The sequence below is a fragment of the Callospermophilus lateralis genome, chromosome 12 (genome assembly GCF_048772815.1).
Source record: "Callospermophilus lateralis isolate mCalLat2 chromosome 12, mCalLat2.hap1, whole genome shotgun sequence".
NCBI classification, from domain to species: Eukaryota; Metazoa; Chordata; class Mammalia; order Rodentia; family Sciuridae; genus Callospermophilus; species Callospermophilus lateralis.
In genome coordinates, this window is record NC_135316.1 from 84,375,970 (window position 1) to 84,393,927 (window position 17,958).

The following is a 17,958-nucleotide window of genomic DNA, read 5'->3' on the forward strand; positions in this document are numbered from 1 at the left end:
TAAAGATGGAAAGGACAAAAAAGGTAAAAGCAATGACATAAAAGCAAAAGTAAAAATAATCCAACACAGGGCTAACTGGTATTCCTGAAGTAGGGATCCTAAAAAAGAAATGCTCAAAACCCAGAAAATTTCCCAGAAATATATAAAACTCTGAACCTACAGATTGGGTTCGATCCTCAGCACCACATAAAAATAAAATAAAAATATTGTGTCTAACTACAACTAAAAAATAAATATTAAAAAATAAATAAATAAATGGAAGGCTTCCTGCCTAAGGAAGGGACCGAAGCTGGGCCTGAGCAAGTGCATTGCTCAGGCAGACAAGGGGAAAATGTGCTGTGTCACATTTAAGAATAAAATAGAGATAAAGTTGGCTAAGATGCTGGGAAGCAGTAAAAGCTGAAGATGTTGGGAGGTTTGAATTTGAATGCTTTCCTAACTGAGCAGATTATAATTATTTCATAGTAATTACTACTATCCTGAAAAACATTTCTTTAAAATAAGTTGCACAGAATGGGATTACACTGTTACCTTGAAAATAATGTAGAATAACTTTTTCTTAAAAATCAGAGATTAAAAGATGACTACTTTCACATTGCTAGTTAGCAAATTTGTCAACTGGAAGATCCAACTAGTATTAGAAGATAAAGTTTAAAAGACAATGTTTTTCAAATGAATCAATAAAAAGCTATAATTACCTGTCTTTTTCACAACAGAAACCACAAATCCTATTAGGTCCACTTCAGAATAAGGTGGCTGGAAGTCTGGATCTAACAGTCTGTTGAAGTGAAGGGGCTCCCTTGGATGATAAACCTGGAGTAAGACTTCATCAGAAGCCTACAGAAAACAAATATTCAGTATATGGAGATTCTCCAAAGTAATATGCATTTATCAAAATTGAAACATTAAAATGAAAATTTTTTTACCGGTAGTTGTTGGTATTGAGTTTTTTTTGTTGCTGATAACTGTATGTGAGCTCTTTCAGATTTACTTTTAGATTTTGATGTTGCAAGATGATAGATTCTGTATCTCCTTCCCTCTGTTAACAGGGAATATAAGTCTGATGATGGACGCCAGATACTTAACATAGCTGTTTAGGGAAATAAGAAGACGACAAAAAGGGAAGAACTATTATTAAAATTCTTATTTAAAAACAAATACAGACCAGGCGCAGTGGTGCACACCTGTAATCCCAGTGATTCAGGAGGCTGAGGTAGGAGGACTGCAAGGCACTAAGGACTTAGAGGGACCCTGTCTCAAAATAAAACATTAAAAAAAGGGCTAAGGATGTGGCTTACTGATTAAGCAACCCTGGGTTCAATTCCAGGTACTGAAAAAAGAAAAGAAAAAACAAATACAAATAACAATAAAGATTTAAGGATTGTATTAATTAATTTGTGAGTGCTGACAGCCCATTTTGCTTCCCTAATATACATTAACTTTATACTTTATCTAGCATTTGTAATCATTTGTAAAAAAATGCCATTTTTTGACTTAACAAAACTGATATGAACCAAAAAAATGCATACTAACCTGAATCTTTTTCTTTTTTCCTGTAGCTTACAATACGTAACTTCCATACAGCTGTAACATCCCTTGATAAACCTTGTTCTTCTTGTTCAGCAGATACCATGGCCTTCCTGAATTCCAACTGTATCTGTGCTTGTTTCTTATCATTCAACATCTGTCTGTGATTATTCAAAGCTCTTAACTGCTCTTCACTGAAATAACCCTGTAACCATTTAAAATACTGAAATAAAAAAAGGCAAACAAAACAAAATCCTACCTACTATAATCAGATTGCTTTAAATGGGAATAACATGCAACAGATTAGAGTTCACTTTAAGAATATGGCTTAATGCACTATTTATCACACAGTGTCTTCACAGTGTCTTCAAACTGTTTACTAATCCTTGTGACAAATCTCCCTAGGGGTGGGGGAAATTCTCTAATTCTAAATGTATTCTAATCACACCCACCACTATCTGTGTTATAAATGGCTAACGTGATTTCTCACTGTATTTGAGAAACAGATCTTTGTGTAGTAAATGTACCAATTCATTTAATCCTCACAATAATCCTTCAATGTAGGCGCTATTATTGTTATTATGTTATAGTTGATGAAACTGAGGCACAGAAAGGAATAAATAACTTGCACAGGCCACATGTTAAGAGGATGACTTAGGAATCTTTATTCATATCCCCTATAATTAAATTTCATCAGCTCTTTGGGATAGTAGATATAATCTGAAACAAACGTTTACTACAAGCACTTTTATCTATGCTTTGATACATTTTCTCCACTAATTTTGGCCAATTTCTGTCTGTTGCTCCTTGGAATTTTATCCAGTCTAAGAAAAACAAATGAATAAAAAAATAAAATGGGAAATGGAATCTAGACATGTTCCCTATGAGATTGCTGCAGTCTTATAATTCTTAATGTCCTAATCAATTCTGGGAAGGGAGACTATAAAATCTATGTATTCCAAAAACGTCTTGTAAATACAATCTAGTTTAAACATGAATTAAAAAAAAAATCCTACAATTTCAGAACATCTATGATATTCAACATTGCCACTGCAAACAAATTCTTTTAACAAGGCTATTTAGAAATTGATGGCTGTTTTCCCCTCTAAGAACTTTACAATGGTGATTTTATTTAATTCAAATCTGATATAATTAGATACACTCAGAGCTTTAGAGACAACCTACTTTTATGCTTCCACTTGATAGAACATGAGAACAATGCCCTCAGAGACAAATCACTTGTCTAGCTACAAGTGGCTGAACTTAGACATTCAGCTCTCATTCTGTCCCCTTTAGTTCCTCCTTATAATATCTGTTAATTCTATAAAAGGAAACTAGACTAATAAGTGTTTTGTTAAATTCTGGGGATGGAATTAAAACTACGTTCAGGATGACTCAAAGAACACAAAACTTCAACAAATAAATCTTAAACACGGCAACTTGCAGCAAGTATCCCCTTGGACTTTAAAATGGGCTTCTCACAGAAGAGTCAAGTTGTAACATTTGAGACAGGAGAGAATTTTATTCAGAATAACACTGCTCATATTAGTGTCAGAATATTTATTTTGTAGTCTCACTATGTAATAAAGTTAAAAATAAATGTACCTCATTTATTAAGACATAAAATAAGTAAAATTAATCAATAAACAACAATAAACAATTAATCAGTAAACAATTTCCCTAAATACTGCCCCTCCTCTCTACTTAGCAAAGTAATCCTAGAATCAGCATGAATTATTTTAGACATCTAGGTGTCTAAATCTAATTTAGGAGGTTGCTTATTTTAATATGTGAAATGGGTGTTCAAATAATAGTAACTAATAGCATGTGAATACTAACTAAAGTGTGTGGAACTTTTAGATAAATCATTTGATCCTAAAATTATCTGTCTTATGACCATTTTATAGCTATTTTATTCCCAATTTTCTAAGCTAATAAATGGTAAAGCTGTGATTCTAAAACCTGTGCTGTTTTTAACACACTTTAATGCTTCTGGAAGTCTCCTGTCCCAGTATCCTTAAGGTAGAAATTGATGAACAATCCTAAATAGGCTCTGAGAAACCAAGAACTTGGAAACAAAGACGCTGCACTGAAGATTTTTTAATCTTAAAATAAACAAAGTTTGGGGGCTGGGGTTGTGGCTCAGTGGTAGAATGCTCGCCTAGAATGTGTGAGGAGGCCCTGGGTTCAATCCTCAGCACCACATAAAAGTAAATAAATAAAATAAAGGTATTGTGGGACTAAGGTTGTAGCTCAGAAGTAGAGCGCTCGTCTAGCATGCATGAGGCACTGGGTTTGATCCTCAGCATAAAAATAAAATAAAGATATTGTATTCACCTGTAAATAAAAAAGTTAAAATAAATAAATAAAGGTATTGTATCCAATTACAACTAAAATAAAATAAACAAGTTTTGCTATATTTTAAACCATGTTTAATTAACACATGAAATACATGAACTTGGGGCTGGGGTTGTAGCTTAGTGGTGGAGCACTTACCTAGCATGAGTGAGGCATGGGTTTGATCCTCAGCACCACATAAAATAAGTAAATAAAATAAAGGTATTTGCATTGCTAGTGGGACTGTAAATTGGTGCAGCCAATATGGAAAGCAATATGGAGATTCCTTGGAAAACTCAGAATGGAACCACTTTTTGACCCAGCTACCCCACTCCTCAGTCTAAACCTAAAGGACTTAAAAACAGCTACTACAGGGACATAGCCACATCAATGTTTAGTGCAGCACAATTCACAATAGCTAAACTATGGAAACAACCTAGATGCCCTTCAGTAGATGAATGGGTAAAGAAAACATGGTATATACACCCAATAGAATATAACTCAGCAATAAGGAAGAATAAAATCATGGCATTTGCAGGTAAATGGATGGAGTTGGAGAATATAATGCTAAGTGAAGTAAGCCAATTCCAAAAACCAAATGCCTAATGTTTTCTCTGATATGAGGCGGCTGATTCATAGTGGGGTTGAGAGGGAAGCCTGGGAGGAATAGATGAATTCTAGATAGGAAGGAGAGGGAGGGGAAGGCAGGGGGAGGGGTATAAAAAGGATGGTGGAAAGAGATGGACATCATTACTTTAAGTACATGTATAAAAACATGAATGGTGAGAGTATATAACCAGAGATATGAAAAAATATGCCCTATACATGTAATATGAATTGTAATACATTCTGTTGTCATATATAACAAATTAGAATAAAAAATTTAAAAAAATAAAGGTATTTGTCCATCTACAACTAAAAATAGTAAAAAAAAAAAAAAAAAAGAAAGGAAGAAAAAGAAATACATGTACTTCCCCAATCTCCATCTGATACACAGAATCAAAAAACCCATCACACTGGCTTGGTGCATCACTCAAGATGCCAGAAGTGTTCTCATTCCCTTTGAAAGATGCAGCATTTTGATGTTTTGCTTCCCATAAAAGCCAGAAAGTCAACATAGCTTCCCACATTCCAGGGGGGGATCAAGGCTCATCATCTGCCTCTTACTGGCTCACCTCAAGGTAGTCTGGGTCTGGTGCATTCTTTACTGCTTCATAAAGCTCTGCCCCATCCTGCAGAGCATGGACTTGCTGTCTTGTTAGTGCACGTGATGGTACACACTGTTTTGTTGTGTGTTCTAAGGGAAAAAAAGCATTACTAATGAGTTAAACCAAAAATTTAAGAACAGTGCAAAGTAGAGAACTGGGGGGGGGGGGGAACACCCAAAGAAGGGAGATTAAAAAAGAATTAAAAAACACTAATCTGCTAAAAGTTTTCTTGGAAAATTTAAAACTGGTATACTCATGGTTAAAAAAAATAGTCACACATAAGAGTTTACTTAATTTATAAATTAAGAAAATGAGGGGCAGAGGTTGTGGCTCAGTGGTAGAGTGCTCGCCTAGCACGCATGGGGTCCCTGGGTTCGATCCTCAGCACCACATAAAAATAAATAAATGAAATAAAGGTATTGTGTCCAACTACAGCTAAAAAATAAATCTTAAAAAAAAAGGTTTGTTATTCTCTATTCATGAAAATAGTATGAGCTGTTAAAATTTTAAGCAAATAAAATATTAGGAGTCCAATTTTTCTGTAGACTTATATATAATATGAAGTTAAAAAAATATGAAAATCATAAGGAAATTATAAAATTGTCAGCAACAAAAAGGTACATTAGAAAAGTAAATTTATGTGGTTCAAACATTAAAAACATAATTTTTCTTATTAAAATGGATGCCACAAGGATAACACGTCCTTGTTCCAGGAATACATGAAAACTGACCACTCCAAAGACAAAAATATAAAGTCATACTGTAGATAAAGACACTAAGGAAGAAGAGTAACAGCTTAGGGGAAAAAATGATCTGCTGGTTTTCTCCTTTTGCTCTTTTTTCTCTAATACCACAAAAGAATACTCTAGATATCTTCACCCTGAATCTTAAAAAAAAAAATTATATATATATATATATATATATATATATATATATATATATATATTTATATATATATTTATATTTATATTTAGTTGTAGATGGACACAATACCTTTACTTTTATTTCTTTTTTATGTGGTGCTGAGGATCAAACCCAGTGCCTCACATGTGCTAGGCAAGCGCTCTACCATTCAGCCCCAGCCCCAGCCCCAGCCCCAGCCCCAGCCCCAGCCCCAGCCCTCACCCTGAATCTTACTAGGAATTTTATTTACAGGGCCCTGAAAAAAGGCTGAGAACATCATCTTTTACTGCCTGAGATAATTACAAGCATCTAAAAGGTCAGTGTTTTGGAAATAAATAATGATAATTTGAGAAAAGTTCAATGTTTATCTGTGTATCTGTATAATATTAAAAAAAATTCAGACTCAGAATTAAAAAGACAATTCATTTAATTACAAATATTAAATTAAAAGCCCTTAAATTTTTCATATGAAAAATAATAATTTGGATTATATAACACACTTTACCTTCATGTTCTTCAAATTCTGCTTGCACTTTGGCAAACAAGGTTTCTAGTTTCTTTTGGTGAGCCTCTGCATGTCTTGCTGCTTCCTTTTCTTCTTCTCTTTCATTGCGAAATATGTACAATCCAGAAGATGTCTTCTCCATCCACTGCATAATGTATTATATTAAAACAACAACAACATCAAAAACAGCTGGTAGGGAGCATTCAAATTAATTGTCTCAAAAGAAAGAAAACACACTGTAAGCTTCAAGAACGTATCATACCTGCATAGGGTATACTCTTTGAACAACAATATCAACACAACCCACATTTCCTCCGTTGCTGAACAATGACGACAAGGGCAGAGGGAAAGGTCTAGGATCAGGAAAGAACCCGAGTTTGGTGTACCAGCAAGCAGGCCGAGTACTATTAGCTGAAATCTGGACAAATTAACAAACAAATCGATTTAGAAGTTAAATACACACTCAATTCTATTCCAAACTTTCTAAGAGTTTTCATTCTATTAGGGCTGCTTTTAAAATATTCACTTTGAAATGTCTTAAGAAGATTAGTAGAGAAGTAAGTAGAAAAATGAAAAGTGTACAGCCGGGCCTGGTGGCACATGCCTGTAATCCCAGCAACTCTGGAGGCTGAGGCAGGAGGACTGTGGATTCAAAGCCATCTTCAGCAACAGCGAGGTGCTAAGCAACTCAGTGAGACCCTGTCTCTAAATAAAATACAAAATAGGACTGGGGATGTGGCTCAGTGGTCGAGTGTCCCTGAGTTCAATCTCTGGTATTCCCCAGCCCCCCAAAAAGGAAAACTGAAAAGCGTACAAGTGAAAATATTCTAAAATATAGTACTTCTTATAAACATTTCTATTATATCAAACATTGGTGTTAAATGTTTGTATTAGATAGTAGATCAAAGGATCTTCAATTTAAATATTGTTATGGCTTGAATCTGGAATGTCTCCTGAAAAGTTCATGTTTTGAAAGTAAAATTCCCAATGTGGCAAGGTTGGGCTTTTAGGCATGATTAACACTCTGACCTCATCAGTGGCTTAATCCATTGATAACTGAATGGACTGGTGGATGGTAACTGTAGGGAGGTGGGGCATGGCTAAAGGAAGTAGGTCACTGGAGTATGGCCTTGGACTACATCTGTCCTTGGCCCCTTGCTCAGTTCTCTCTCTTTGCTTCCCAGTTGTCATGAGCTGAGCAGCCTTCCTCTGCCATACCCTTCCACCACGTTATTCTGCCTTACCTTAGGCCCAGAGCAATGAGGTTGGCTAACCATGTCCTGAACCTCTGAAACCGTGAGAATAAACTTTTCCTCCTCTAACCTGTTTTTGTCAGGTATTTTGGTCAAAATGACAAAAACTAACACAAACATGGTGGAAAACTCATTAGGACAAATAGAATGAGAAAGAGCAACAGATGTGACATCATCAAAATTTTGGAAGCTAAAAATTTGTTCGATGAGTAAATGACAAAGCAGCCCGAGAATGATCATGGATAATAAAAACAGCAAATATTCAAAGAGCATTTACTATGGTGGTTAGCATGATGTTAACTACTTTACAACTATTAACATTTAATGTTTATAATAGTCCTTAGATTTATTCCCATTTTACAGTTGATAACTTGACCAAGATTACTCAGCCATCAAATTTGTCATAAGAAGCCAGTAAGACACAAATAATTGAAGAAAACACTAAAAAATTGGAGCTAACAGGTACCCTGAAGGCAGGTACATAAGGTAGGGCAGAAAATAGGAAGAGTGGTTGAAATTTTGTACAAAGACCATTAAGACCCCAGATTTCCTCTCCTATTCCAAGCAGCCAGGTGGCTGTCCCTTATCCCATTAAAATAGAACCCAGGGGACTCCACTTCTGGGGAGGCTAAACCACATGTATCCCATACTCTGAACACTGGGTAGATGCAATGAGGGTAGGAGAGAGATGTTATCATAGTAAAAACAGAACTGAAGTGAAAATCCTCATGGTGACAATGAGTCTCCTATTGTTTGTTTACTCTGTTCACCTCTTGGTATAGTCACTGGTATTTGAGGATCTTCTAACTAAAAACCCAAATCCCCACCTCTTTGCCCTGTAAGCTGACAAGTCCTTCCCTGGAAGTGATCGCCAGTCAAGGAAGTCTACAATCTGAAAGACCCAAACAAAAAGAAAAAGAGGTTCTCACAAAAAAATGCAGGAAGCAGGAAAGACAAAATGAAAATAAAATATTATTCAATTGCTTCAGAAAGATAAGATATTGTATCTATAAAACAACAGCCAAATGCAGCAAGAACAAAAAACATTTAGGGAATGATAAAGTCTCCTGAAATAAAAAATCATGCTGGTAGAAACAAATTCACTTTAGTGATTAGAAGAAAGAATTAAGAACTATTTTAGAAAAGAAGTGGGAAAGAGACAACAATAACAAAATAGTAAGAAAAGACTGGAAAATTATAGGACTAATCTAAGCAGTCTAGTGCCCAACTATTAGGAAACAGAGAAAAAATAAGAAAATTATAAAAGAATCGCTTTAAGAAAATTTCCCACAACTTAGTAAAATACATTGTTCTTAGATTGGATACACAATACCCACAATTAAAAAAAAAAAAAAGAAAGAAAGAAAAGAAAAAGACACTGAAGTAGCATAATGTGAAATTTTAGAATAGTGGAGGAAAAAAAATCTTAAATCAGACCACAAAATGAAGGATTAAGAATAAAAATAGCAATAAGCTTAGTAATAATAAGCTATACTAGTGGTAAAAACTATATTAGAAGAAGTTAATAAAGAAATGTCCTCCAAAATTTTGAAGGAATAATTTATTTATTTATTTTTGTTCTGAGGATTGAACCCAGGGATGGCTATATCCTCAGAGCTTTTTATTTTGTATTTTGAGACAGGGTTTCACTAAGGGCCTTGCTAATTTGCTGAGGCAGGTTGTAGGGTTTACATGTACATACCATCAAGCCCGGCTTGAAGGAATAATTTCAACCTAGATTTTTAAACTCAGTTGACCTTACAATAAGATTTCAAAAAACTTCAAGTTCACTTTCTCTATAAGATTAGAAGTTGTGGGCCCTTAGAACCAGAGAATAAGTCTAGAAAGATGACACAGAATCCAGGAAATAGGGTTTCTAGCATGCACATATATACATACACATAAAGAGGAAGACATCAGTGGTAAGGATGTAGAAAAGTAAAAAACAAAGAAGACATGTAATAACTCCAGGGAAAGCAGTAAATGATAAAGAAAGGATATAGTATATAAGTACTATGTTGCAAAAAATATTTTCATAGTTATTATAATGTAAACACCGAGTATAAACTTCACTAAAAATTATGCCGCACTGGTATAAGGATATGGGGGAAGAGAAATATGTAGTGGTGTGGTGTAAGAGACCTAAATCTTCATCTTCTATAGCAGGAAGTTAATAGTTAATGTCTAAACTGAAGGGGAAAAGACATGGCAGTATAAACAAAAGAAATAGCCACGTGGTTGTTAATGGTCACTTCTGAAGCACAAAGAGGGGATGTGCTAGGGATAGCTTTTGTTTTGGTCATAAGCCTTATATTATTTGACTTTCTGAACTATGCACACACACAGATTTAATAATAACAAATAACAAACAAGAAGATGAAAACCATCACAACTTTGATATTCTAAGCAACAAAAACCAGAAGCCTGTTTTGGCTTGATGAAAGGCCAAATAAAATCTCTTTACCTTAAAAAGGTTTAATTTATGAAATTCTCCCCTGAATTAGAGATGCAGCATACAACTGAAGTAAATTTTCTACAAGGTTACCATGTCAGTGAATCTGTATGTGCAACATCATCAGTAACTTCTAATGGCAATACTGCTACTATTCAACATGATAATGTCCTGTTGTATGGTTTCAAATACACACAAAGACCAAAGGTATTTTATTATTACACATTTGAGAAGCACTAAAACCTAATTCTCTAATCACACTGGAAAGGGGATCTGATCAAGTAATCAAGCAACGAGAAGATGGCAGTAAAGGATATAGGTATTGAAACCAAATTCTAGTACAAATTGATTTTCTCTTTAATTGGAACAATATTTAGCTCAAGAAATATCTCTGGCTCTTCCCAAAATGACACAAATTGTCTAAATAATCTGCCTCTTACATTGTCAGAACGTTTTCAAGAAATATAGCAATTTTACTAACATAAGTAAATTTAAAAATTTAAGTATAAGACCTCTCCTGAATTTAAATGAGTCAGCGGCTTGATTCTTATCCAGTGTGCATTAATTTAATTTACCTTTAACATAAGAGATCCTGGGGCTTCAAGAGGTGTACAGGCATCAGGAGAGCCCACCAATTCTGCTCCATGAATAATGATCTTCTGACCTACAGCCAGTCTCCCATTCTTTAAGAGGGCTAAGAGAGGAGGGTCCAACAGGGCCTTGACAGCATACCATCCATCTGTAAGTTCAATAATGGCCACTTTCTTGGCATCTATACCACTAGTTTTACTGCTAGAAGTTTCAGATATGTCAATGATGGATGAAATGATGTCAGAAACACAGAGGACAAGTGTTTTCGCAGCTGTATCATCCCTTTCCAGGATCTTTTTTATAGCAGATCTTCTGCTTCTATCAATTTCCACATCATATCTAAAAATGAAAAGAAAATGCCTGTTTTAGGAATTGTACCATAAACAAAGTCACTGAGTAATTGAGAATAAAATTAATTTAGCAGCTGGGTGCATTGGCAAACACCTGTAATCCCAGGGCTTGGGAGGCTGCGACAGGAGTATTTAGAATGCAAAGTCAGATTAGCAACAGAGAGGCACTAAGCAACTCAGTGAGAACCTGTCTCTAAATAAAATACAAAAAAGGGCTGGGGATGTGGCTCAGTGGTCAAGCGCCCCTGAGTATAGTCCCTGGTACCCTACACCCCACCCCCTGCCCCAATTAATTTGGCAAAGAAATACTGAGAAATACTTGAAAAACTTTTAGGTAGAAAATACATTTTTATATTGTTAAAATATGAAAACTAAAATTTAAAAATACAAAAATGCTTTATTATTAATACCTGTATAATTGATCAGATTAGTAAGTCATATTCTTCTCATATGCCAAGAGGTTGAAGAGAAAGTTGGGGGAAGAGAAAAACAAGAGGTAATATATGAATGTGTGACCTCTCTAAGTGGTCTGGGCAATAACTAGAGAACAACTCTATACAACATGAAGCAGGGTAGGATGGGAACCGGCGCAGGTACCATCTTTGACACAGAAGTCACAGACTGAGCAAATACCTGAATTATACCACAGTGTAAGATTACTTAATATAATACTTTAAACTTGCCTGTATTTTAGTTGAAGAAGAACCCTTTCTGGATTTAGGCATCTATTAGCAAATTCCTTAGGAAAAGCAAATTCCATAGCTGCCAGTTTCCATATAATCCATCTGTAGTGATTATAGACCCAAACTCTAGAAATAAGTTTTGGGTCAACACCTGGGGTGTCACACAAAGCCCTGAACAAATAAATGTATAATAATATAATAACAAACATATAGGTTGATGATATTATGTTCAACAATTATAATTATTCTTTATACATAAAACTATATTGTACATGATTCAAAAGGTTTTACAAGTGACCATATGATCTATAAGTAATAAAATTTTAGAAAATCATTTAGCACTTATCAAAATAGCATAGTTATAAAAACTCCACTTAACAGAACAGTCAATAAATACAATGCTTTCAACTCATGTAGAGTTGTTGCTGGAAAATTAAGTTGCTAATTTAAAATAATTATATTTTAGACTACTTTTCTATTAAAGAGAATTTTTTTCTTTTTTTAAAATTGGTTGTTCAAAACATTACAAAGCTCTTGACATATCATATTTCATACATTAGATTCAAGTGGGTTATGAACTCCCACTTTTACCCTAAATACAGATTGCAGAATCACATCGGTTACACATCCACATTTTTACATAATGCCATATTAGTGAGAAAGAAGATGGGAGGGGAGGGGAGAGAGGATAGGAAAGGTAGCAGAATACAACAGTTACTAAAGAGAATGTTTTTAAGCCAGGAATGGTGGAGCACGCCTGTACTCCCAGCAACTTGGGAGGCTGAGGCAGGAAGATCATAGGTTCAAAGTTAGACTCAGCAACTTAGTGAGGCCAAGAGCAACTTAGTGAGATCCTGACTCAAAAAATGAAAAAGAGCTGGGATGTGGCTCAGTGGTTAAGTGTGCCTGGGTTCAATCCCCAGGACCACAAAAAGGGAATGCTTTTAAAATCACACCCAGGAAAACTCTTCCCTAGTCCTGGTGCTTCCTTGGCAGCATTCCCTCTCTTCTCAAATCTCTAACTGCTTCTACTGTCTCGTACTCTCTCTGAGCCCTAAGACAACAGAATTACTGAAAAGAGGACTTCCACAGCCTCCCTCTTCACACCTACTCACCACAGCCCCTGTGTGTTTATCCACTACCTTCGGCCATTGGTGCACCAGCTCCCACCCTCTGTTAGAGGCTCCATCCTTCACCTGAGAAATGACTCCTCCTGCACCATCAATTTCTTCCCTCTCTGCTGAATGACATGCATCAGCATAAAACAGTTTTATCCCCTAAGACCTACCCAGCTTTATCCATTTTCAGAGTATTCATCACCTTCCAACATAGAAATTACTATTTTTAAAACTTTCTGTTCTTTCCACCCCCAGTAGAATGCATGACTCATTAAAGCAACTACCTTTTTTTTGCACTTTGTGATGCCTAGTGTCCAGACTAGTACCTGGCACATAGTGGATGCACAATAAAAATTCACTGAATGATCCAGAGACAACCCATAAGTGACTCAACACTATGAACCCTGACCACTTGACTACAGAATAATCACTCAAGCTCCATGCTATGCATTCTCTGTAGTACAAGAAAATAATACAATGGTTTTACTATACTTTTCCTACTAGAATCTACAGCAGATGTTAGTTATCTAAGATACATGCATGATGTAAATAGGGCTCCTATTTTAAACTACTCCAAAAAAGTAAAAAATATCTTCAGGAAAAAATATTTAAGCTTGTTCTCAAGATGATTAATTTTGGAAGGATGCAGAGTTTTTAAAAATAAGGGTTCTAGAGAAAGAATTCCCATCTCTTGCGCTTGGTGGGAGGTGATACATCTTAATGGCAAAAATTTTTTAATTATGTTTGTGTAAACATTAGACTCAAAAGTAGTTATATAGTTCCTAAATTATTGATGTTTTAGAGCTCTGAGATTTTCTTGTTATTTGGTATTACTGATACTTAAATATTTCTGTTTAACTTTTAGTTTTTATATTTTGTACTTATTAAAATATATAATAAAAAAGAATATGACATAAATGTGTATGTGTGTGGGTCCCTCATAAGTCTAATTCAAATTTAACTTATCCACTTTTATTTTGTAAATGCACAAGAAAAAGTCAATTTAAGAAACCCAATTCATTAAATCCCAGGACAAACCATGCTCATTTTTCATAAGATTTTAACAGAATGCTTACTGAATCACAATACACTTAATATGATTCAATGTATAAAATATTTATTTCTAGTGAACTTTATAGGAATTATAGTATATATTAAAGCTAACAAAATCTTTTTGTATACAGTACCTATAAAATTCTTCTCTTCCAGTCTTTCCATCATTGGAGGGTATGAGCCATCCACCATCAGCCAACTGGACTCCCTTTCCAGTCCATAAATCTTCCTTACTAAAATAATCCTGAGTGTGAAACTGAAAAGACCCTGCATTTTTGCTGTTAATCTTTATGCAATGTTTAGAAACACCATACATATAGAGCTGCACAAAATAAACAGAAAAATTTGATGACAAATAAAAGAAAATAAACATTTCATAGTATAAAAACAATTATAATAAGTCAAAACTGAATTTGCCAAGAATTTTTCATTTAAATATTAAACTATTCAGTATAAAAATATTTAACTGTGCCGGGGGTACAGCACAGTGGTAGACTTTGTGCTTAGCATGCACAAGGCCCTGGGTTTGATCCTCACCACCACTTACACACATACACAAGACAAAAACAAAAAGATAACAACAACAAAAATAAATAAATAAACTTCTTAGCTAGAAGCTAATTTTAATGTATTATAAACAACCTAAACATTCAAGTGTATAAGCTTCATGCTAAATATGCCACAGGAAGACACTGTGGGGATAAAGAAATTATTTATGAAATCTCTTGAATTCAAAAGTATAGGAGAAGGAGAACAGGGGAGAGTGCCAGTATTACTGAAGCCTGGCCCAGTTTCAGGAAAATTCATACCAGCATGCTTAACCCAACATGTCTGTGTTCAGCACTTCACTCAGGAGTCAGACCTTTGATTTAGAATTCCAGCTTTTCAACTTTCTGATTACATAACTCTGGGGAGTTACTTAACTCTATGCTTCAGTCCTCTCATTTACAAAGTGATGGGCAAAATGATATTTTTCATACAGGGTGACTGTAAAGATTAAGCAAAATAGAACCAATGCATGTAAAATGCTAAGTGCTCAGTACTTGGAAACAGCTCAATAAATGTGAGCTATTAATATTATTTCCATTTTTTCATTGTGAAAAATTCTACCTAGACAGTAGTAGCTTAACCAGGAATCTCTTTTAAATATGTAAATAGTCTTTAGGGCTATGAGTTATTCACACTTCAAATTTAAGGTGACTACTTATCCCCTAATGCCTAGCTGACAGCACTTATAGTAATGAAATAAATAAGAAAGATATGAAGGGGAAAAAGAAAAAGTAATTTTGAAGCACAGATCACTTTGGTAAGGAAAGGCCAAGAGGGAGGCTGCCAGGTAGGTAGGTGGATTAGGAAGCACAGTGATCTCTTTCATCCATTCTTTCACTAATTTTTTCATTCTTAAACAATTTGCCCGTACTTAAACTATTAATGGAAGAGTGCCACAGAAGATATTAGTACAATAGACAAAAGTGTACCTGTTTATGAGAACATGCAGAGGGAGCTCGGCCTCCTACTGCTGCTTTCAGAGAGATTCGAGGAAGAGTGGAGGTTTTTGCAAGATATAGACTGCCTGGCTGTGGAAAGATATGTTGTTCTTGTTTCTTTTTAATTCGCATATCCTGTTTCTCTCTGGCATTCTGAAGGCTTATAATTAAATCTGTTAAAGAGCAAATAGTTAGCAAAAAAATAAATCTAAATGTAAATTTAGAAAGTGCACCCCCTGCTTTATAAAACTACATGTATCAATTTACTCTAATTTTACATGCATTGAAAAAAGGAGCCCCTATCATTTTTAAATTTTCAGATAATAAAATTTCAACTTGTTAAATTGTACATAAAGATTAGACATATATCTATTACTTTTATCTCAATTTTAGAAGACAATTAGTAGCATGATAAAATATACTCCATAAATAACAGTCCTGGATTGTGTGTCTAGTAGTCTTTTAAAAAATTTTTTTGAACAAGAAAGACCACAAGTTCTTTGGGGAAATCAAAACAAATCATTGGAATAATTTAAACCTAATCTTTGGATTTAGAAAATCTAAAACATAAAAAAGATTCTGAAATTATTAATCACCACAAAATATGGAAACCCCTCAAGAATATTACTATAAGATTTTAACGAGAAATATCTAACCAAAAGGCAAAAATGGGTCACACAAATTATCTCACAAACCTAAGGATTCTTCTTCACAATTTGGGACAATTATAGTTGTTACTTGACTGGTGCTGATTTTGTCAAATTGATGAATATCACTGTCGTTAATATTGTTTTCCTTATCACAAGAGCCACATTCATTTATGTTTCTTTGTTTTTGTTTGTTTTCACCCAAATTATTATTCTTGGAAACACAATGTTCATCTCTGTAAAAATGTGATTTAGTTTTGAAAGGTGGGACAAAGACTTTGTTTGATTTTCCTGTAGTAATTGAGTATCTCATTTTTTCGTTTCTTGTAGCAGGATCTTTATAAAGTGGCTGCTCTGAAACTGGCAAATTGCTTGAAGATTTTTCTGAAGTCAGGTGTTCATAAAGATGAGATTTAGATAGAAATTTCTGACCAGGTACAGTAAAATTTGGTTTCTGGGTTTCTTGCTGTTTCTTAGTTGTGCTACATTGGGGAGAGAAAATATTTAAGTCTGATTATTAAGCAATAAATGTGCACATACACGTTTAGGTATATGCCATTTTGTAGACTCTCAAATGCTACATGTCAATTCTATTCAGATAATTGTTTTGCATTCATCATGGTTACCATTCCAAAACAATACCATACTTTTCTAGGCTGTAACTGTTTCTTACACATTTATTCCTAGCCTTTGATTTTATAGTCTATTTAATGCAATAGAGTACAACAGAGTCTGTCAAAAGTGTGTGTCTCATTCAATTTTACCACAGGACTCCTTCCTTACCTCCTTAGTAGTGAAATATCTGCCCATCCTCTCTGGCTTCTGCTTTTACCCGAACTCTTGAGCCCATCTAATAATTCATTCTATTCAGAAGTCTTAATATTTCAAATACTATTCTCCCCGTCTCCTCCACCTGTATATCCATTTCTTTTCTTTTTAATATTTATTTTTTAGTTGTAGTTGGATACAATACCTTTATTTTATTCACTTATTTTTCTGTGGTGCTGAGGATCGAACTCAGGGTCTCGCACGTGGGAGGTGAACACTCTACCACTGAGCCACAACCCCAGCCCCAAATATTTTTTACAATTGTAGATGGACACAATATCTTTATTTATTATTTTTGTGTGGTGCTGAGGATAGAACCCAGTGCCTTACATGTTCAAGGCAAGTGCTCTGCCACTGGGCTACCACCCCAGCCCGTTTATACATTTATTTTTTAAATAATTTTTGTATGTGTTTTTTTTAATAAAACTTTATCTTTTATTTATTTTTATGTGGGGATGCTGAGGATCAAACCCAGGGCCTTGAATGTGTGGGGCAAGCGCTCTACCGTTGATCCATAACCCCAGCCCCTGTTTATACATTTTTTGAGTGCCTCTTTATGTAGGCACATTTTTCTCAGCCTTATTTCTACTTCAAGGTAATATTCATCGTTACCTACACTCTGTGGTCAACTTTCTTCAACAGGTAATTTTTCCACTTCCTCAATTTTCACTAAATGAGCTCTCCTTTCTCTCACTATTTTGAGAAATTGTTCTCAATGCAGTTGCTAATAACCTCCCACTATGGAAAACAAAGATTTATCTCTGACAACACCACTTTCACTTTATAATATATATAAAACTGTATTTGATTCTATCAATTTCCAACATTTGTATTATGACTAAGCACATTTTATAGATGAATATATTATATTCTGAGACAAAATGATTTCTATCCAAAAATCCTATCACTGACTAAACATCAATTAAGAGGGTGGGTAGACAGGCTGTGGATGTAGCTCAGTGTCAGTGCACCTGCCTACCATGCATGAGGCTCTAGGTTCAATCCCCAGCACATCA

General features: G+C 34.7%; 1 protein-coding gene across 1 annotated transcript in view; it reads right to left on the reverse strand.

Annotated features, from left to right (window-relative positions):
• Positions 1–17,958, reverse strand: part of Brca2 (BRCA2 DNA repair associated) — a 66,286-nt gene that overhangs the window by 15,688 nt on the left and 32,640 nt on the right. The window contains exons 13-23 of the mRNA XM_076872252.1: positions 16,163–16,596; positions 15,459–15,640; positions 14,115–14,302; positions 11,810–11,980; positions 10,761–11,115; positions 6,743–6,898; positions 6,481–6,625; positions 5,040–5,161; positions 1,534–1,732; positions 927–1,090; positions 699–837 (exon numbers count right to left, since the gene is read on the reverse strand). Of these exons, the coding sequence (XP_076728367.1) occupies positions 699–837; positions 927–1,090; positions 1,534–1,732; positions 5,040–5,161; positions 6,481–6,625; positions 6,743–6,898; positions 10,761–11,115; positions 11,810–11,980; positions 14,115–14,302; positions 15,459–15,640; positions 16,163–16,596 (2,255 nt within the window). The remainder of the gene's footprint in view (positions 1–698; positions 838–926; positions 1,091–1,533; positions 1,733–5,039; positions 5,162–6,480; positions 6,626–6,742; positions 6,899–10,760; positions 11,116–11,809; positions 11,981–14,114; positions 14,303–15,458; positions 15,641–16,162; positions 16,597–17,958) is intronic.